Source organism: Nanorana parkeri, unplaced genomic scaffold, assembly GCF_000935625.1.
Source record: "Nanorana parkeri isolate BGI_ZX_2015 unplaced genomic scaffold, ASM93562v1 scaffold972, whole genome shotgun sequence".
In the NCBI taxonomy this organism is placed as follows: Eukaryota; Metazoa; Chordata; class Amphibia; order Anura; family Dicroglossidae; genus Nanorana; species Nanorana parkeri.
In genome coordinates this window covers 173,422-195,820 of record NW_017307240.1, presented here as the reverse complement: position 1 = coordinate 195,820, position 22,399 = coordinate 173,422, and the positions used below count along the sequence as shown (strand labels likewise).

The window sequence follows — 22,399 nt, the reverse complement described above, 5'->3', positions numbered from 1 at the left end:
CAAGGGGGGGGGGGGGGGGATAGCCAGATTCAGATTGCAGTGTTGCTCAACCATTGTTCTCATTGGATCACCTAAACACAGAGCATCTGCTTGTTTTATACTAGGCTCTGATTTGTACTTGATTGATATGTAAATAGTCTTATGAGATGAGATATATTTCTACTGATAGTAAATATTTAATAAAATTATTCGCTTATTTTGTATTGATTACTTTATCTGTCAGTACCTGTCAGACAGTTTAGCAATGAAGTGAAAAAGACCATATACTCAGATTCCTGGCTTTATCTCTGCTGTATATTATTTGTTTCAATTGTTCTCTGTCACACCACATCACATTATGTGACAATCTATGATTGTTGAAGAAAATTAGCAATTACATAGGAACAGGCACCATTAGCCTGAAAGGTTGTTTTTTCTGCTTTAGTGTTGTGCAGAAGAACTACTGTACATAGGTATTGTAATAGTAAGATGGAGCCTAAAAAGCTTAGCTGTAATACTAACCTAAACACACGCATGCACTAGGTGCGTGTGATTTTTACACAGCAAAACGTATTTATCAACCAAAAAGTCTCTAAAAGCATATTTCCACTAATGCCATATATGGAAAAATCATGCACATGATGCATATATAATGCTGCTTCACAGTTTAGACAAAAATGGTTAGCTCATGCATTTACATTCCTGCATTCATCAACACAAGCAACACAACATAGAGCTAATTTACACAACATCACCTTGCAAATTCATGCTGGGTGTGTACACACTACAAATGTGTTTAGATTCCACCCATAGATCATGCTGGGAGGGAACACACTACAGAGGTGTATACATGTTCGTTGTGTGTTTATAAGGTTAGTAAATCATCCCCTGTGTTTCCCTGAAAGCCCCTGTTTCTTCTTTCAGTAGAGAGGGCCCATGGGAAGGAGGTACGATAGGGCCAAAACACTATTAAAAAAGTGTGTGTACGAATATGACCATTAGGTGCAGCCCAAGACTAGGTTTAATAACAATAACAGCAGGCATATAAAGTATAAAACCAATGCTGAAGCCATGAAAAAACACAGCACTTCGTAAAGGTCAACAAGATACAGTGCATCATTAGTGTACAGGTCATACCAAGAAGGAGGAAGAGGTGAAGGGGTTGACATACAAGGCACATACAGTGGGAGAATGAAAATGAAGGGGGTTAATGTGCAGGATAAAGGAGGTGAAGACATTTATATACAGGTAACTACAGTGACAGAATGGAGATGGAATGTACAGGAGAGGAGGGTGAGGGTGAAAGGAATAAAACATTATCCCATAATCAAATACCCCCACCTTAAATTTTCTGCTGCCTACACTCCATTCATAATACTCATCTTTCCCCTGAGATATAAGCACTGGCAGTGACTGGCCATCACAGTGCTCACAAGGCACAGAATCACTCTGATTGGCTCTGTGCACTTTGCCCATTACCTGCATTGTCTAATAATAGCACAATCACAAACATTGTGTACATGCAAGTTATAAATAAAATACAATTTTTAAATGGCATTTCCGAAATACATATTCACCTCTTTGCTGTTTTCTAAACCATACAACAGAATTGAGGTGGGTAAAGTAGATCTGTCAGGAGAAATGTGTGGGCTTTCGTTTATCTCCCTTTATTTTCAAATTATCATTTTGTTGTTACTGGCTGTTATGATTATGATTTGGCTTAAAAATAGAATTTACTAAGGTTTTGTGCATATTTTCTTTCTTAATAGTATGGTTATATATATACTGTACTGTATATATATTCTCTCATAGTAGATGTACTTTAATCCTTTGCACCGGTTTACTCAATAATAACTTTTTAATGTCTTTGCATATCAAAATTATTTTCTTACCTTTTATAAGGGGATTTCATGTCATATTTTAATTATCATAAATATATTTTAGAATAAGCAGAGAAATTAACAAAACATGCATATATATACCCTTTTAGGTCGGATTCACACCTAAGCGTTACCGTTTTGGCACGTAAAAACACTCGTTTTTTTGCTGCACGTTGTGTGTTGTGGCATGTTTTTACACGCGTATAGGTATATATATTATTATTATTAATTGTGTTTTTAAGGGCCAATTGTGATATATTGAAGTCAATGGACAGAATGCGTGCATTCAAAACTTATTGTAACACACGTTTTCAAGCGTTTCCCATTGAGTATATGGGGCCAAAACGAGCTGAGATCTGCCAATAAGAAGCTCATGTACGTTTTCCGGCGACAGGCGTTTTGCTTATTGTGACAAAACGCTTAGGTGTGCACAGGGGCCATATGAATGAATATGATTTTTTTGGTAAAGCTTTTGGTCAGGCTGGATCTGCTGTGACAATATGCTTAGTGTGAACCAGGCCTAAGGGTGTGCTGCAGCTGGACTTTTAGGAACTTTAATTAATGTTATTAATGTAATTTTACCAATATATTAACAGTAAAAAGGTGTTCTTTATTCAACCTCAAATACTATGTAACTATGTAATGTACTCTTGGGTAGTTGAAATGTATTTTACTGTGGGCTGAGGAAAGAGGTTAAAAAACTTTGAGTCACCACTCTACACATAGATGAATCAACATCCCCAGTTAATGTCAGTTCTGAGCAGTTACTGAAGCTCCACTTCTTCTGCCAATTATTTTTGATATTTATGTAGAGAGTAGTAATTGGGTCAATTTAATACCTTCTTGGTCCCACATATTCAGAATTTGTCACAAATTTGCCAGAGTGTACCTTGTTGTCATGCTTTGCACACTGCTGTCATAATTCCCAGCTCTTGTATTTTGGGCATGTTCCTGATATAAAAAAAAACTCATATTGGGCTATTCTAAAGGTGGGCAACATGACAAGTCTTATTTTGCAGCCTCTCAGTCCTTTTAGATTGCCTCTATTTAGTATTATTACAAAACTTTACACTGCCTATATCAGTGGTGGCGAACCTTGGCACTCCAGCTGTGCCAAAACTACAAATACAAACATGCATCTGCCTCTGGGAGTTATGTCTGTGGCTGTCAGAGCCCTGCAATGCCTCATGGGACTTGTAGTTCCAAAACAGCTGGAGTGCCAAGGTTCGCCACCGCTGGCCTATATGATATCAGTTATGGTGACCCGGTTAGAAAACAGTGATCAAGAGTCCTTCTGCTATTCCCTAACATGTTTCATTCTAGTTTATTTTTAGGAAAAATGTAATTAAACTTTTTATGGTGCTCTCTATGCAAGGGGTCATTTGGCTCTGTGTAAAGCAATGGCACAAATCTGGGAGGCCATTCTGATTCATTTTCTTTTTAACAGGCAATTCCTCCCGATCTACTGAGCCAACCTGTGACTGTCTCATTGTCACAGGTCGGCTAGAACTATGAGGTGATCTATGAGGTGATCTCCTTTAAGACAATCTCCTTTAAGACATCTCTATATATTCAACAGAACCAGTCACAAACGGGCTTATGAAAAAATCTGAACATTATGTTTTAAAAATATTAGAACTAAGCAGATGTACCTTTTACAGCATGGTTCTTCCATCAAAGCTCAGCCACCCCTTTAAAGATTATAGTTACTGTCAGTAAACTTGCTGATCTTATGTTTTGGATAACATACACAGTGTTTCCTTTCCATTCATAATATTATCAAATGAGAGAGCCATAATTTGTGCTTTACAATAAAAAAATAAAAAAAACGCCAGTAGTTAAAATGATAAAGAAACTAAAAAAAAAATGGTTCTATCATGCACTTATGAGTAGGAAGACAACATGCAATGTCAGCATTGAGCCAGGCAGTTGAAAGGGGATTCAATCGTCAGACTTGACAGACTGACCCTTGGCTCAAATAGTTAAATGCGAAATAGGAAAAGCTAAATAAAAGTTTAATGTTAATCTTTTTAGGTAAATCTGCATGGTGCTAATATGTTAACACTGAATTCTTGCATATGCTCATTTATAACTGGTTCTCTTTCAGTAGCTTCCTTTGCTGGGAGCTGGGTTTTGATTAACAACTGCGATAAAGACAGGGATATTCCAGAGCTGTTCCAGCTGCCAGGAGTGGATAATTTATTGCGATTCACTCATTCTGTCTAACTTCATGTAATTAATCTGCATTAACCATTCCATCACGGTGTGTATAAGAATATGGGAATATTAGATTTTTCATATTAATAGTTTATCATGTTTCAAACATTGGTATATATGCCGGTAACCCAAAACTAAAGACCTTTAATAGTATTTAATTTAATTAAGAAGATCCAAGCATGCTCTGATTGTATTAATAAGACCAACAAGATACTTGTTAGGGCATGCTGAGACCTGTATTTCTAAACTAACTATACATCTACCAGTCATCTATGAACACAACAGAGAAAGCAATAAATCAGTTATGACCCAAAAAGCATGTGATCAAGCACCGGGATGAAACAACAAAGAACTAAGCAAGCAAAAAAAATGTCCTCCCATCTGTGACCTCAATGCTACTGTGTGTGCATTGGATGCACTAGAAATCAAATTTTATGAATAACCATATAACTTTATATAACTATTATAATAAAAACATTGGCTATTGAAAAACATTAACCACCAAAAAGGTTGCAAGGAAAATAAAAACATGTTAGAAAACATGGTTGCCTTACCTCAGGTTTACAGCTTACAGAATCATACACCAATCTATGTAGACTCACAATAATTCACATTACAGGAGCAATAAATCTGGAGCAGCTGTGCATGGCAACCAATCAGCTTCGCTCTTCAGTTTGTTCAGTTTGGATTTAAAAATGAAAGAGAGAGGCTGATTGGTTGCCATGCACATCTGCTCCAGATTTTGTCTTCTCCAGTTTTGAAAAATTCCCCTACATGTTTTACATCAGAGAGTTCTTCATTCTTAACAAAACACATCTTTAATAGGGATGAGGTTTGTTTTTGTGGCCATACAGGATTCACACCAAAGTTTGCATGTTGTTGATTTACGGATTTGGTGAATTTAATGCCCTGATTTGGCCTGTTCGCCCATGTGAAATAATAATTTTAGCCTGTTTTTACCATGACTAATGTCAATCACATTAGAGAGGAGGAGCTGAGGCATGGCTTGCATTCTGGGCTTCTGAGCTGCCAGTGTGTAGGCGCATGGAGCATTAGGACACCTAAACATCCCTTGAAATGTAACTTTGTTTGATCTGATTAAACTGCTTGGGGTGTAAATATGACATACCATGGATCAAAGTGTCATAACAAACTGATCTTCTGATCTTCAGATACTCTGAAACAGGACTAGCAATATCAACAATTTGCATAAATAGGTATGAGATATGCAAGGTTTTTACATTGTGTCCAAGTATGAAGCAGATTTTTGGCCACACTCACAGCTTTGTCAAAGCTAGAGGATTGAGGAACGTATTCCAAGCAATACAGTAGAAAGTTATAGAATTCCTGATTGGTCCACAGTGAAACTAAATATGGATGTTGGCTTGTGGCTTGTTCTACCATCTGGTATCACCAATTTTCAAACAAGATAGATTTGCATGCCCTTGACTTTGAGAGCAGACCTTTTAAGTCCAAACAGTAGATTGTTTGTATGAATTGGAATACAAAACAGACTTTCTTCAGTTGTGCTACTATCATTAATTAAATAGAGTCTCTCCTGTACCATTCTCTCTTTGATATATTGCGTAATTTTGCTGCATTGTTCACTGCAACATCCTGTGTACTGTACTTCCACAATGAATTTAACAATGTCTCTATCCAGGCTAATTTGCCTTCTTCGCCTTTAGCTTAATTTGCAGATTGACAATAATTCGAGTTTCAATATCTACCCTGTTTTCAGCAGACAGATATGCATTTATTAAGTATTTAACATGTATTACAGTGAAGTTATTTTTTCAACATTCCAAATAGTAATGAATGGACTTTGACCGCTAACACTGAAACCCATATATGTTGAGCAAAACAATCTTTGGGTTTCTACACAAAAAGAAAGCAATTTTATTTGAATTATGCAAGCATCAGGCACATTGTGAAAGTAAACTTTATGACCTTGGAAAAGTGACACTTTAATATCATTTGATGATGACTGGATAGGGTGTATTGTGATAAAATATAATTTAGTAGTTGTGCTAGACAAAGCATCTATCTGTTGCCAATAATGTCTTGGACATAAATGTAGAAGGCATATTAGAGCAAGTGGAATATGCTTCTGCAAATGTAGAAAACGTATCTGAAGGTGAAGGAAAAATTCTAAACTTACAGAAGGTAAAGGCATATCTGTCCATGATATTACAGGTTTTGACGATGTAGAAAACACATCTTGGCATAAAATTACAGACTGCAGGTGTGGAAGGCATAACAGAACAGGACATTTGAGATTTTGCAGATGCAGTGCTTGAACAAGGCATGTCTGCAGATAAGATAAAATGTCTACAGTAGTTGAAGGCATGAACATGAAGCCGGTTCAGTACATTCAAAATCAGCCTCATTCTTATGTCTCCCTGTGTCACCGCCTAGAGTTTCCTCTGAATATGACTGTTGGGTCATCTGGTCCCTCATAGACAAACTTGACATTGCAGATTGTACAGAGGTAAATATAGTAGGTGTTTTTGCAGGCATAAGTTCTACAGACTGAGAGTTGATCCTAGTTAAACCAGTCCTTTTTTGTTTTGCGGCATATAATTTATTTTACAAAGTAGTTTAACATTACTTCTTTTGCTGCACCTCTTGAGTTTTTTCACTTGTGGATGACAGTCTTTTAGAAGATAGGTTAGTGCAACCTTTGGGTAACATATAATATACTATTGATTTAGATGCCTGTGTAAAATTCCATTAGCATTCTCTAAATTGTATAGTTAGGCCTTACTTTGGTCATGGAGAGCTGCAGGTACTGTCCTGTCTTCAATGACACATCTGTCTCCTGATATGTGCAGCATAAATATCCACTGCTCTAAATAAAAAAAAAACACTTCACATTAAAAGTTACAGATAACAGTGTATCTGAAACCTTTTTCTATTTTCCAGTATATTTGGCATCATATCTTACTGTATTTTCTTAAACTATTTTCTGTGAATCTATTTCAAAGTTTTTTTTACCTGTTTCTTACCATAAACAGATCTTTTTTTAGACATCACTAAACCATTGCCTCACGAGTAGCAGTAGTGCTGAAAGCCTGCTGTGTAAGCTCCTTTAATTGGTCATTAGGCTACCTGCCTGATAGACCTGATAGACAGCCCAACTAAATGAGCTTGCATATGGCAGACTGACTACACTGCAAATTGTGAGGCAGTGAAGTAACACTGTAATGCTGCAACAAAGATCTACAGGTAAGAAACTTCGGAACAGATTCACATACAGAGTCCCGGCGGCAAAAGTCGCCGGGAGTCTGTTTAAACAGCCCCGATGCTGGCGACTTACACTGTACGTCGTCAGTCACGAAGGGGTTAAGAAACTGTATACAGTGAGTGAGACATGGGGGTTGATTTACTAACCTTATAAACACACCACGAACATGTATACACCTCTGTAGTGTGTTCCCTCCCAGCATGATCTATGGGTGGAATCTAAACACCTTTGTAGTGTGTACACACCCAGCAGGTGTGTTGTGCAAAGCCCTGCATGAATTTGCAAGGTGATGTTGTGTAAATTAGCTCTATGTTGTGTTGCTTGCGTTGATGAATGCAGGAATGTAAATGCATGAGCTAACCATTTTTGTCTAAACTGTGAAGCAGCATTATATATGCATCATGTGCATGATTTTTCCATATATGGCATTAGTGGAAATATGCTTTTAGAGACTTTTTGGTTGATAAATACGTTTTGCTGTGTACAAATCACACGCACCTAGTGCGTGCGTGTGTTTAGGTTAGTAAATCACCCCCACGATCTCAAACATAGTGAAAAATAGATTTTATTTAAAAAAAGTGGAGTATCACGTTTTTAGAAATGCAATGCCATTTTAGGAATTAGTCTTTTAACAAAAAATAAGAAAAAATATTTTTTAAATAACTTCTTTAAGGGCCTAATTTTTGGGCTGATTGTATATAAAAAAGGGGGTATGCTTGCCTCAAGCAAAGGCACTAGTGTCAAGATCTAGAGTCATGGATGTAAACCCTGCATACACTTACAGCAGCATCTTGAGTGAACTCAGAGGTGCGAGCAGTGTAGGCCAACAGCCACAGAAGAAAGAACATAATAAAACTATGTACTGGAGCTGCAGAACAGGAAGGAGCAGCTGGAAGCCAGAGTCGATGGGATACAAGAGGTGGCTGAAAGTCTGCGTCCAAAGCAGAATGCCGTAGTACTGAGCATGTAGTGTGAGATCCCCCGGGGTGAGGAGTCTAAGGACCAGCCGTGTGTTGACTAGAGCTTCTGATAGTTGACATGGGTCTTGCTGCATGGTGACCTCAGGCCGTAACCCTCAGTTTCACCTTACTGAGCAGACCGTGGATGAGGATAGCAGGAGACAAAGCCAAAGGTCAACACAGGCAGCGAACAAGGATCACCAGGAGGTAATGCCAAAGATGTTTTAATGCCTAATGCAGCCAAAGCAGTACAGCAATAAAGGAGGAACAGAGCACATACCTGTAAGACTACAAGCTGCAGAACAGCCATGCATGCCTGTAAAGGTATAAGAGGGCCGTACATGTTTGTAGATCTACAAATGACAGGTCAGCTGCAACTCTGATGCTGAATTGTAAAATCTAGTAGTCCGAATATACTTTATGATATAATATTGGAAATTTGTAGGACAGATGAAGGGACATTAATGGGTAGGGTTCTAACAGTAAAGGGTTTCTGGCAACAGGGTCTATTTATTGTGGCTATTCTGCCTGTCCACAAAAGTGAGTAGGCAGACTATATTTCAATCTCCTTTGTTAGCAAACAAAAGCGAGGATTCTCAAATATGGTAAGCTATCAGTTTTCCAAGAAAAAAGGGAAGTGAGCTTTAAAATTTACTATGGTGGAGTGAGGGATGTTGACATTTAAGGTCTTTGACTTTCTGATATTTACTTTAATACTTGATTCCTAAATTCCCTGACATTGGTCAGTGTAGTGATAAGGGAGGTACCAAACAACAGCAGGTCATTTGTGAAGAGGTCACAGTTGTGGTGTCTGCCCCCACATTTTACTACTCAAAATGTTGGGGTTCCCACAAATGATTATGGCTAACATTTATATGACTATATAAAAGAGAAGGTGGGCGACACTGTCTGTGCCTGTGTGCATGTTAATAATGTCACATTTGAATCCCTTCACCTTAATATTAGCTGTAGGGGTAGAATAGAGGGAATAGAGTGATGAATTTAAGCCCAAATACTTTCTGGTCAAAATTTGGAAAAGTATTCCCAGGACAACATGTTAAATGCCTTAAAGCAGGGGTAGCAAACCTCCGGCCCTCCAGCTGTGGTGAAACTACAAATCCCATGATGCATCTCTCTTGGGGAGTCATGTCTGTGGCTGTGAGAATCTTGCAATGCCTCATGGGATTTGTAGTTCCACCACAGCTGGAGGGCCGGAGGTTTGCTACCCCTGCCTTAAAGGGTACAGGGAAAGCAACCTTCTCATCCTGCTTCTCCCACCTTCCCAACTCAATTTTAGTACGGAGATCATCTTCCCTTCTGATTTGATCTGACACCTGTCTACTGGGGATAAAACATACCTGATATACATGGATATATTGTTCAAATAATCCATTAAGATGATTGCAGATATTTGCACCAATAATTTTAAATCAAAGTTGAATAACAATAGTGTTTTATAGTTTGCAACATTACACAGTTCTCTTTGGGGCTTAGGTATCATACAGAAATTGGCCCTGTTGGAGTTCTTCCCTAAGGGCATGCCTAGACAGAGCATGTTAAAGTATTTAACCAGTTGTGGTACCAGCTTTAGTGCATATTTTTTTAAATATAATGCAGTGAATCTGTCAGGACCCAGGTCTTTGAATTAGGGATGCTCAGATACTTTTCGAGTACCAGTACAGATACATGGCATTTCCATGAGAACTACCAGGGTTGCAGCGGTTGCAGCTGGGACCTGGCTCTGGCGCTCCACCACTGTCCTGAAATCATTAGTCTGTATTGTTTTAGAAAAACTGTCACATGACAATAAACAAAAATGTATCAGTACTTGTACTTGTAAGTACTCGGCAAGTACCAGTAGTCGTACTCGCAAAACTGGTATCGGTGCATCCCTTTATTTATATTTATAAAAACAAAATCATACATTAAAACAGAGATGTACAAATCCCGGGAGCTCCGTGTGCTCCTTACAAATGACAGCTGCCTCCTATTTTTTGAATTTTTGTCTAGTCTAGTCTTGGAGCTCAAAAGTATCGGTACATGTACTCGTACTTGTACCGAGTACTGTACTTGGCATCTGTGCAACCCTACTTTTAATGATTTATATTGTGTGATAGCTAATAATACTTCTGCTGCAGTAATCTCTTTTTCAAAAGTTTCCTTACAGGTCTGTAATGAGGATGGGATTGGGAGATTAGAGCAAAATTGGTCCATATATGGGTTTGGGTCTGATGGGATGTACAAGTGAAATTTCTGGAGGCCTGCTGGGAGTTTTGAGAGAACCATCAAATTTCTGGATTGTGTGGATTGCAGTGTGCGAAGGTCGAGTATGGAGTTTCCTTGCAAGTAGTATGTCCGGGCAGTCAGTTTGGGTGTAGAATTAAGCATTCATCAATCTTATTTAAGGATCCAATAATGCTGTATTTTGTTACCCTGTTGTATTAGTACTAATCACTACTTCCAGCCCATTTGCTGCTGCTGAGCTTTGTGTACATAACCCCCTTAAATAATCTTTAAGGGGGTTATTCACGTAGGAGCCAAAGAATCCAGCCGTAGCTTTGGCTGATCCTTAAGCTCTCTTTGGCCGCCGGAGCCCTTCAGTTTAGAAGCCTAAATAACTTACTTGCATGCCCAGTGAATCCAGGCTTGTTCTGCTGTAATACTGCCCACTCCCACACTGTTCTCTTGCTTTCTTCTGTCATGTGGAGATGACTGTCTCTTCCAGGTTCTTGGAGCTGGACAATTGATACAAGATCCTTCTTCCTTCCGCCACTGTCTGTAAGAGGATGCCTCCTGGGATATGTGACATGAATATCCCAGGCTTCAGGAGCAAATTACACATAATTCTTACCTAGGTGAGAATGGAGGCAGAGTGGACTCATAGTTTCATAATAATTGCAACACATGGGTTCAATTAATTAGTTCCTGCTATTGTCTGCTAGAAGCAGCATGCTATTATTAGGTTATGTGTTGGTGGAATTATTGGGCTTGTGTGGATAACATCAGTTTGAGACACTTCTGAGGTAATTCATAATCCATTGACAGGTGCTTTTAAACTAAAAAACCCCAAAACAAAACAGAAGCACAGTAACCCTGTGCATTATCTAAGTGACCACAGAGGACAGAAAGGAGGGATAATGTATGCACTCACAAAGGGCAGCACTTCTAAATCTCAGGAGTCAGTGGAGCAGGCAGTACTCTACTGTATATCAGCAACATTGATGAGATGTGCTGGTGGAGCAGCACTACTGATGTTCTGAGTGAACTTCTCACTGGTTCAAGGCCATATATACCCACTACTGCTAGTGACATTTCCACCTACCTCCTGAGCTGACAATTGTCCCAGGGAAATTAAAGATTTTTCCACTTTACATATGATGTTCCATATCGGAGCCCCGCAGCTGATGTAAATGCTGGCTTTTACCTGTCTTTTGTGAGTGCATACATTACCCCTCTTTTCTGTTCTCTGATGTCACTTAGATATTGCACAAGGTTGTTGCACTCCTATTTTGCTTTATTATTATCTCTATAGCTCATATTCTGGCTGTATACAAAAGCAGCACTACTAATGTTCTGAGTGAACTTCTCAAAGGCTTGAGAAAGAGGCAAACAGCCTCAAAAGGAGTTGCCACTGTTACCTGAACCCAGAATTCCTTACAGCCACAGGGAAACTGCGCCACTGACGACTCTGCACAGTGCTGGCTGCCTTCACTCTGCTGTACACTGATTGAGGTAGTTCACTCAGCACATCAGTAGTGCTTCTCCACCAGCACATCTCACCAATGCTGCTGATATATAGTACTCCCTGCTCCACTCACTTCTGGGATTAAGGATAATCACTGGTTTAATAGTTCCCCTTCCACCTTCTGGTCATGAGTGTCTTAAGGACAAGTGTACCCTATATGGTTCAAGGCTGGCTCCAACTCTCTCACCTCATTGCCCTAAAACATCCTGTCCAGTACAAGATCACAAGGGACAGAGCAAGCTCCAGCAGTTGTCCATTTACTAGTTTGGAGGTGGGGAAGCAGGGTGATGACTTGTCTTGCTGTTCCTGTGTATTTGTGGAGGCACACACAACCTATTAACACACATAAAGGTGGCTCCACAGGACCCTGCAAGGGAATATAGCCATTCTAAAACAGTACATCAGGACTACTGCTCAGGGGACCAGTTAATTCTGCAGTATTCTAAATCTTTTCAACATAAAGGTGCAGCGTCTATTGTGATAATAAAATGTACAGTTTTTATTTATGGTTAAACTACTTTTAAAAACCTATGCGGTACTGGTCAAAGCAGAAATAATACTTTTTGTCTACAGATTCCATAAAAAATTAAATAATTTTGACAAAACAACATTGACAAAAGAAAGCTTAGTTCCCCCTAACAGTATGTATTACTTTGTTATCTTAAGTAATGACAAAGATATCGCCGAACAGGCCCATAGTGGAATGTAAAAATTATGCTGACCCATAAGAGCTATATAGGTATGAGAGCTGAAGTAGTTAATGCAAATTGTTGATTATAGTTGTTAACAGAAGAGATTTTCCTGGAGATATGACAGCTTTATGAGCTGGGCATCCACCCTCGTAATTATGTACGGACACTTGTGGTAAAGCTCAAACACAACAGAAATGTATTACTGTACAGTAAAAGTAAATATCAAACCAGTCATCTATTTACATGGAAATGATCAAGCATGCTATAACATAATATTAAGTACAAAATAGGTAATCAGACAAGACATGCAATAAAACATATAATTATTACAAAACATATACCTTTTAAAATATATATCCAATAGTCACCAGTTAATTGCATCATGTTTGTGGTCAAAAAAATTATTTTACCCACAGTTGTGTACAATCTATTACTATGGAACTATCTTTCTTAGACTAACTTTGTGTGGCACTGATTGGTGGGACAGATATCACTAAGATAGTTGTAGGAAAAATTTTAAATGTGCAGTGCTTCACCAGGTCGATTTATACACAACAAAAGACAAGCTGAAATCTGGGCAAAAAAAGAGAGTTTGCCCCATTGTTTAGAAAAACAAATCTGGCAACAACCTGGCTGTAGGAATTACCCCCAACCTATTGTCTTTCATTAACATATCATCTGAAACTAACTGAATACACCCTGGCCATTGTTTCACATATAATTGATTATATTAACACCCTCCCCAGGAACAGACAAAAATACATGATATGGAAATAAAGTCCGCACACATATTGATCACATTTTAGCTAAGATAATGTATATTTATATACATGACTATTTACATCTGCCAACTGATATTTCACATAAACCTCATATTGTAACAATAACCATGTAGTGGTTTTCACATAAACCATACCTGGTATTCATGTGAACAGCTGTGTACCCATACAACACAGAAATAAAATGTAAGAGAAAGCTTTAAATTAATTCAACGTGAATACTTTGAGTAAGATAAAATATTAAGACAAAAACTCTCGCAAAACAAAGGGCAGAGATTAAAGACTGCTGTAGGAAAGGTGTGTAATAAAGTGGATAGAATAAAAAGTCAAACAGGGCGAGAATATTGTAGGGTTTATACACACAAAAGATGCTGAGGGCGTGCTTCTTATTTCTGTGTTGTGCATTATTTGTAAATATTTTGGGGAAAAGGACTGGAGTGTAGAAACCAAAAGGATAAACTAACACATTTCCCTGAAAATATGGGCTGGGGAGATAAACAAAAGGGGTAGAAAAGGTCCACCATGATTACATTTAAATCTACCTGTTCTCTAGATCGCAGTCTCACATAGACTACCAATTTGTACTATGTAGAATCTAATACTTTAACATTCATTGAAAATATTGTTTAGAAAAAAAAAGATCTCTTACATACAGTATGTATCTAAGAAAGTTACAGTACATTAAAAAGACAAGGGTCTACCTTTAAGGCTACCCCACTTTAGGACTTTAGGATACAATTTCTTCTCAATAGAATCCAACCAATTGAATATCATTTCTAACAATATGGCAGCCCCAAAAGTATTCTAAAATTTGGGGTCCTAACCCATACATTAAGCAGCAATGGTCGTGACACTCATAATACAATGTGTATTAAAACTTGTTTAAATGTAACAACTGTTATACAGCCATTATTTTTAAATTTCTGGCTAATTATCTCAGTTCTTGTAAAAGCTTTTTCTGGTACAATATGCTCTATTTATTTATTTACTTGTTATAATTGGAATGTTACAGAAGATGTGCAGTGTTTTGCATTAATTTATTAAAATGTGGAAAAATGAAATCATTCTTGACTTTGGACTCCATAAAGAATTCAGGTTGGCCATTTAATACAGAGAGAAATGCAGTTAATCAGTTAGTGGACTTCATCTTCAGTTTGTCAAGGATGCACACCTTGTTAAAATCTGTGCACATGCACCTCTCTACCTAAGTTCAGTTTGTGCCAGGTTCCTTCTAGCACGGGAAGAAATCACTAACATTGCATTATCTTGGAGTATATTTATCAAATTATACTATAGGGGGTTTGTATACCCTAAAAACAGCTTAGGCTATTTCTGTTCACAAATGCTCAGGATGTTTTGCTCTGAAATGTAGTTTATGTGTTGAATGAATGCAAAACCTATTCTAACATCTGGGAAAATGACAGAGAAACATGAGATGCAATTCTGTGAATGCTGGAAATACAGGTTTGCAATCAGCAAAGAAGGGGCTCTTTATAGTAAGGGTGGGCTATGAAATGACCCATCAATGCAAAATATGTTACTAATGTTTAAAATGCTAAAGGAACATATGTGTATTTTTGAACAAGGGAATTAACCAATCACTGTTCTTTCTTTTTCCTACTGTACAACAAAACTGGCAAGAGTTTTACAATGTTGTCGCTATACCTTGCTAGAATCTGTAAAAGGTTGACCTTAATAGACCTGTGTTTTTATCAACATGGCTAAATATGAAAATTATATAAGTGCACAACAATATATATTTCCTGCACTATGACTATTCCAGATTGTTAATATTCAGCTGTTCAGTTTAAATGTAGTGAACATCTTAAAGGAAAGGGTATAGTGTATTTTTTACTGTGAATTTATTTAAGATGTAATTTTCACATTTTTACACGTTTCCTCTTCATCTTTTGTTATGTAGAGATTTGCAGATTAGCCACTACAGGCACAGACGATTAGCTGCTACAATGACTCTATCTAAAGCTGGCCAAACACAGATCAAATTTCAGCCGAATCCTGCTGAATCAGCTGAAATTCAATCCGTGGGTGGCCCTGCCAGCAGCACCCAGGTCAACAAAAGTAGATTTTTCAATTGACTTTTGTGAACAGAGCCAGGTGGAAAACTGGCAGCCAATCAGCTGCAGTCAGTGTTTGGGTATTCTGACAGCTGTGGATGCTGGCTAATTGAATACAATAGCTGGCAGGGGAGATTCCACCATTAACTCTGTTTAGCAAAGATGGGGGATTCAAGTGTTTTAGTTTGTTCAGCCTGTGGTACTAAACTAAAAAAAAGGTAACATGTATGGCCAGTTTAACTGTTAAACGACTGTTAAGATAAGATGACACATTAATCACATAGGAAGTGCCTTGCTTTTAGTGAGTCAAATTATTGATACATTTACACTGTGAGAAAGAGCAGTAAAACAGAACCATTGAGTAGCAATGAAAAGCAGGCATAACCTGCTTATTTATTAAGCAAATATGTCTGTCCCCCATACACATATATACTGTAATTACAAACTATACAAAAGAAAAAAAGATTTTAAAAGAAAAATGTAAGGTTATTTACATAACTCTAAAGAGCCTTGGAAAGATTATACATTCCATTTATATTAGCTGCATGGATTTGATTTAGATTTGTCATACAATATGTGGTATAACTATAGTCAGCATTTTTTATCTGCATTGCAGCCTTTTTAATTTGCTTTTGCTAAACAAGAATCTGTATTTGTGAATTTGCCTGTAGCTGTACTTCTTCTGTCATTGTCATTTTGTCCATTTAAAAATAAATGATAGATATATAAAATTCTGTATAACTATTGTTATGTTGCTATACTACTCAGATTGTGTTTATATTATGTTCACTGCCAATACTGCTTGTGTGCTGTAGGTATTTCGGTATCTGTTGTCCTGTCCTTTCTGTTCGGAAGACACTCCAACATACCCCAGAAATACTCCCACAATCTTACATAATACATAGGATAATATCTGCTAAGAGCGTGATCACTATGAAACAAACTGATTCTTGAATTTGTTATTCTTCCTGTCAGAACAATGCTGTAGATTAGGCAGCCTTAGGTGAGGAACAATAAAATACTGAACAATGCAAAGTTTCCCAGAACACTATCCAGTTGGTTGACACAAAAATAAATATTTAACGTTCCAACATTTAAGACAAAACAAAGGTTTTTGTTCTCTGACCTGTTAATGTGTTAAAGTGGTCCTGCACCAGAACTCTCTGTTAGTAAGTGGAACTAGCAGAACTTTATTAGTTTCTAGACGCTGCCTATCTGAAAGACTAAGGTTGGCCATACACATAAGAGATTATTGTTCAATATCCTGAGCAAAAAACAGCCAAGCTGGAAAAAATAGCAAATTACTCTTGGCTTTTTACTGTTGTGGAATCCTGCAACCAAACTAATGATTAAATCATTGATCAGGGCTTGTAAAAACATTGTATACAAATGTGAATATTGTTATATTACTTGTTATATATCTGCAACATTCCACATTTCCGTTTTTCTATCTAGATCCAGATTTTAAAGATCTTGGAGTACTTAAACCTTTACCTGGTAAGTACACAGTTTTCAAGGTAATTGGTTTGAGTGCTTGTTGGCATATTATGACAATCTTTTCCTTCTTTCCTTCCTTCCTTCCTTCCTTCCTTCCTTCCTTCCTTCCTTCCTTCCTTCCTTCCTTTTTAATATATTTTTGCTTGAATTCAATTTAGTTTGTGAATTTGAAATGGGAGGACCTGAAGGAATAATAGAATCAATGCAGATCCTCAAGGAAGGAAAGGCTTCTGCAAATGAGGCAGTTGATTGTAAATGGTATATTCGGGCTCCACCAAAGTCTAAGGTCAGTTTTTTCTTCCTCACATCTTTTGAAAAAGACTTTTAAAATAAGATATTCAATAGATCGTTTTAGGAGAATGAAAGGATCAATATTCTGAATGCAAACACCTCATTTGTGGTAGGTAGGTGCTGCATCTGGTACAGCTGCTTCTTCCTATGCGGATAGATGAGGTTTGGTCAGGCTGCACTGTGAACCCTATTTCTCACTACATCTACATGGTGAAAGGTGGTATGGCTTCATTAATACTTTCAGTGGGGTCCATGAGCTTGTGTAATGACATCATGGTATTACATCATTAGGTTTAGATCTGGATTTAAATGTAAAAATGCATATTATCACCATGGGCCATATTAAAAAATAATAAAACAGAAAATATGTGATATTTGCAAGCTTTACAAACGATCAAGAATTTCCCACTAGATAAATTATTTCTTTGTTTGTCTTCCAAACCTTCTGTGGAAAAATATGGTTGGAAACTGGTTGTTATAAAAAGTATAACATTTTCCTTTAATGGCTTTTTATAAACAAGGTATTCTTAAATTTATGCCTGGTTCCTGGTTGAGCAGTTCAAAAAGCACTTTTAAATGCCCAGCACATAAATCCCATGATTTTCAATGGCCCTGGCTCACACCTGAGCAGAAAAACACCAGCAGGAAAATGCCAAATGCCCGAAAAGGTACATGAGCTTCTTTGCGCTGTTAAAAGCCCCTGTTTTTGCCCCAAATACTTCATTGAAAATGCCCCAAAACGTGCGGCAGAAGCATGTTGCACATTTTCGTGAGCATTTTTGCGTGTTTAAACACACGTTCTTCCATCGCTCGCAATGGTTCCTGAGCTGCCAGTCAAAATGCATGTCTTCATGTGCGCGCATTAAAACATGCATACAAATTGTGCACAGTGTGCATAACGCACATAAACGCGCAAATAACCGCATGCTGCCTAGGTGTGAATCAGGCCTTAGAAATCCCAAAAAGAATTTTTTTTTTTCTATTCTGACATCGATCGTGTCAGAATAATAAAAAAAAAAAGACACAGCTGTGTTTCTCTCCTTGGAGGCTCCCAGAGCGTCCGGGAGAGTTTTTTTTTCTCCTTTTTTTTGACAGCAGCAGAGCCGCCGGACAATAGGAAACTATTGGGCGGAGCTAGCTGTCACTGCTAGCTCCGCACAATCGTTTGCTATTTACTTTTTTAACTTTTTTCACTCTTTTTCTGTTCTGCTCGGTACCTCTGAGGGACCGGGCAGAACAGCCTTAGCCGAATGCCGCTCGGCGGAATTCCGCTATTCACTTACTGCTGTTCGGGATCTTTAAGAATAGCCCGAACAGCAGTGAGTAGCCTGCCGGAGGTTCGGCTCAGCCGATCCAGATGTTGGATCGGCTGAGTCGAACTCCTTCTGCACTTCTGGTCGGCCGAACATGCTGAGCATGTTCGGCCGACCCGAAGCCACACGAAGCAAGCCGATGTACGGCTGATTTCAGCCGATGTACAGCTGAAATTAGCCGTACCAGCCTGAAGTGAATAGCCGAACAGTGTTCGGCTCACTTCACTTCAGATCGGTCATTCACTCGGCTGCCCTCGGCAGCTTCGTGAATAGACCCCCTAGTGACAGAGTAACTTTTAAAGTAAGCCTGATGTGAGAGAACTATGGAGCCTTCCATTGCTGATATTCTTCTGAAAATACATGTTGCCTGCCTATTATTCTGACCCTCTGACATCAGTACTTTTTGAGTCATTGGGGTTGATTTACTAACCTTTTAAACACACCACGGACGTGTATACACCTCTGTAGTGTGTTCCCTCCCAGCATGATCTATGGGAGGAATCGAAACACCTTTGTAGTGTGTACACACCCAGCAGGTGTGTTGTTCAAAGCCCTGCAATGAATTGCAAGGTAATGTGGTGTAAATTAGCTCTATGTTATGTTGCTTGCGTTGATGAATGCAGGAATGTAAATGCATGAGCTAACCATTTTTGTCTAAACTGTGAAGCAGCATTATATATGCATCATGTGCATGATTTTTCCATATATGGCATTAGTGGAAATATGCTTTTAGAGACTTTTTGGTTGATAAATACGTTTTGCTGTGTGAAAATCACACACACCTGGTGTGTGTGTGTGTTTAGGTTAGTAAATCAACGCCTTTGGGTCAGAACAAGTGTGTAGATTAGGAAGCTCCCTCTGTGCATACTTTTCTAAATCAGTGACATTAAAGCAAAAGGTTCAGAGCAACAGCCATTTTCAGAAGTAGAAGACAGCAGTGACACCCTCCCTATTTGTCTGTAGAGAATTTTACTTTAAAAGTGCGTCTCTAGTTAAAACATTTTTTTTCTTAGTTTTGGAATAAGAATCGAAATTTTAAAACCTCTGTCGGTTGTTTTGCTGTTTGTGCCCCATTGGGAGATTTTTCTTAACTTCCTGTCATAGAGACACATGATATGAGAGTCAATCTCTCTAAAATGTGATTACTAGAACTGATATCTTGATTGGAAGATTTCCCTCATCCCTTGTTCTGGTGACTATTGGAAGATTTTGGACTTCCCATCACTTTCTGTCTCAGGTATAATAATCACTATGAGAACCAGAGAAGGTGAATTTCTCCAGCAGGATTACAGACAGCAACAGAAATTAGACAGGTGTTCCTTGCTCTACCTTAAACCAAAAACAATAAACATGAAAGATCATCCAACGCCTGGTTTAAATTGTCCAGTGTACAAAGACGTACCTATAGTTAAATAAAACAACAGATCATATTATATTATTAAAATAAAATATGTGGCAGTTTTAACCCTTAACCCAGCTAATAGATTATTACTCTACAAATAAATCAAGCATAGCCCACCATTTGACAGGAGATATAGGAAAATAGAGACAATAGGATCCCAAATTTAAATCCACTGTGCTATGGTTTCCAAATTAACACTGGAATTGTCTTAGCCCTGTAAAGTAAGAATATATCTACTCCCCCTCAACAATCCGATTTAAGTTCTGTCTCTCTTTAAAGGCTGCAAATTTCCTTAAATGGAAGACGTTACTATAGTACAGCACCACCACAAGTAAATAAACAATTTATTGGAGCATTATGTCTGAGATGAAGGCTACACTGCTGAAAACATGGACCCATTTATAAAGAAGAAATATTGTTTTATTGATTTTATATCAATTGAAGCCAGTTTACTTAATAGCGTTTTTTTAATGTGTTTTATGTTAAGCACAAATTCATTATCTTTTTATACCTCAAATCGTTTTTTATAAACAAAAATGGGTGCTCAATGCTTTAGACCCAGCTGTACAAAAAGAGCCAGCTTTGGAATACATGCCTAATCTAAATATAAAGATACATTTCCTCTTATTGAAACGTAATAGCTGCATTGGTTTTGGTAGCATATATTTGCAGAGAGGCAATTTGGGCTTAAAGTGATTATGTCACAATATGAAGACAAATCAATAAAGGTTTCCCTGTAAGGAAGAAATGTTAGACTTACGTATCTCATCACCCATCCTGTCAGTCTTTGCTCTCTTCAGACGCTACGGTGCTCAGAGATTTTGCTTTATCCAACACACTTGCAATAGTTTTGGATTTCTGGTGATTGCTCCTGCTGGCATCTATATCACTATAGGATACCGTAGTGATGTAGGGATTAGCAGGAGGAACCACAGCGCTTGGCGGGGACCAGATATCTGATGCTCCTGGAAGAAAGTTGAATGAGAAGCATTTTCTGAATATATTAGATCTTGAAGAGAGCAAAGACTGGTGGTTTGGCTGGTGGGACAAGTAAGTGTAACATCTCTTTTTGTAAGAGGGAACCTTTTCTTTCATTTTGCAACAGACTTGCAGAACACAATTCATGTTTGGCTACATGCAGGCAGTGGGGTAGTGCTGTAAGGGGCATATTTATATGACTTCCACCAAAGGGTTACAGGTAATAAAACAATAACTGTCACTTTAAACACATGTACCTGTGTACACTGGAAGATTTACCCGCAGAGAGTGTTTAGTGAATTTCAGACTCACTGATTTATAAATATACTCCTGCTCAAATGTAGATATGTAGTAAATGTAATTCTGTGCTTTTAAGATGATCTGTGTTGTCTACATATTTAATGACATAACATTTATCTGCACTAATTCTAAGGAAGACATTTGGAGACATTCTTGGGAAACATTTCTCCGGCAAGTATTAAACACCCACTATTCATAAATAATGGAAGGATTGTGCAGTTTAATAAATGGTTTGCTTTGAATAGCAGATAATTGAAGTACTTACTGATTGAACACTGAATGCTCAATCAATGTGTAATAGCCATGATGTGCTCACAAAATGTACTTTATTTTCAGATATACTTAAGATTTTTGGACTATGAAATGCAAAATTCAAATGAATGTAAAAGGAACTTTGTAGCTGTTTATGATGGGAGCAGTTCAGTTGAAGATTTGAAAGCTAAATTCTGCAGCACAGTTGCTAATGATGTGATGCTGCGTACAGGACTTGGAGTAATCCGCTTGTGGGCAGACGAAGGCAGCCGTACCAGTCATTTCCAGATGCTCTTCACATCTTTTCAAGAACGTAAGAGAAACTATGCTTCATGATGATCCCATGAACCATAATAGATGTTTATTTTTAGTAATATTTTGTTTCAGGATATTACGGTTTTCATTTTTCTTTGTTTACAAAACTGCTTCATCTGAATTAAATGAACCAGTTCTCATCTACTTATTTACATGGGGCATTTGCTCCCTTTGGGGCCATAGTTTCACCTGCTATGGCTATATTCGAGAATGCTCCTGGTTTGTTTGTTTTTGTATAGTCCCAATAGCTGAATTTAAGATGAGAATTTAGACCTTTAAAAAGGGCAGTGAGTCTTGCTGCTTAATTTGTTGGAGTAAGTCCATATAAATGCTGTTACAACCTAGGTTGGACTTTAGCCTGCTAGGCATGCTTAAATATTAAAGGGATTGGTATTTTAGATTTACTCAACAGGATAGTATAAAAGAGAAATGCGTATACAATATATGCTACATGGAGATGTCTGAAGCAACTGTACAA

At 37.9% G+C, this 22,399-nt stretch overlaps 1 protein-coding gene across 1 annotated transcript in view; it reads left to right on the top strand.

The window, feature by feature from the left end:
- The window catches only part of NETO1 (neuropilin and tolloid like 1), a 109,594-nt gene that overhangs the window by 51,454 nt on the left and 35,741 nt on the right, over nucleotides 1-22,399 (top strand). The window contains exons 5-7 of the mRNA XM_018566756.1: nucleotides 17,029-17,070; nucleotides 17,229-17,356; nucleotides 21,691-21,919. Of these exons, the coding sequence (XP_018422258.1) occupies nucleotides 17,029-17,070; nucleotides 17,229-17,356; nucleotides 21,691-21,919 (399 nt within the window). The remainder of the gene's footprint in view (nucleotides 1-17,028; nucleotides 17,071-17,228; nucleotides 17,357-21,690; nucleotides 21,920-22,399) is intronic.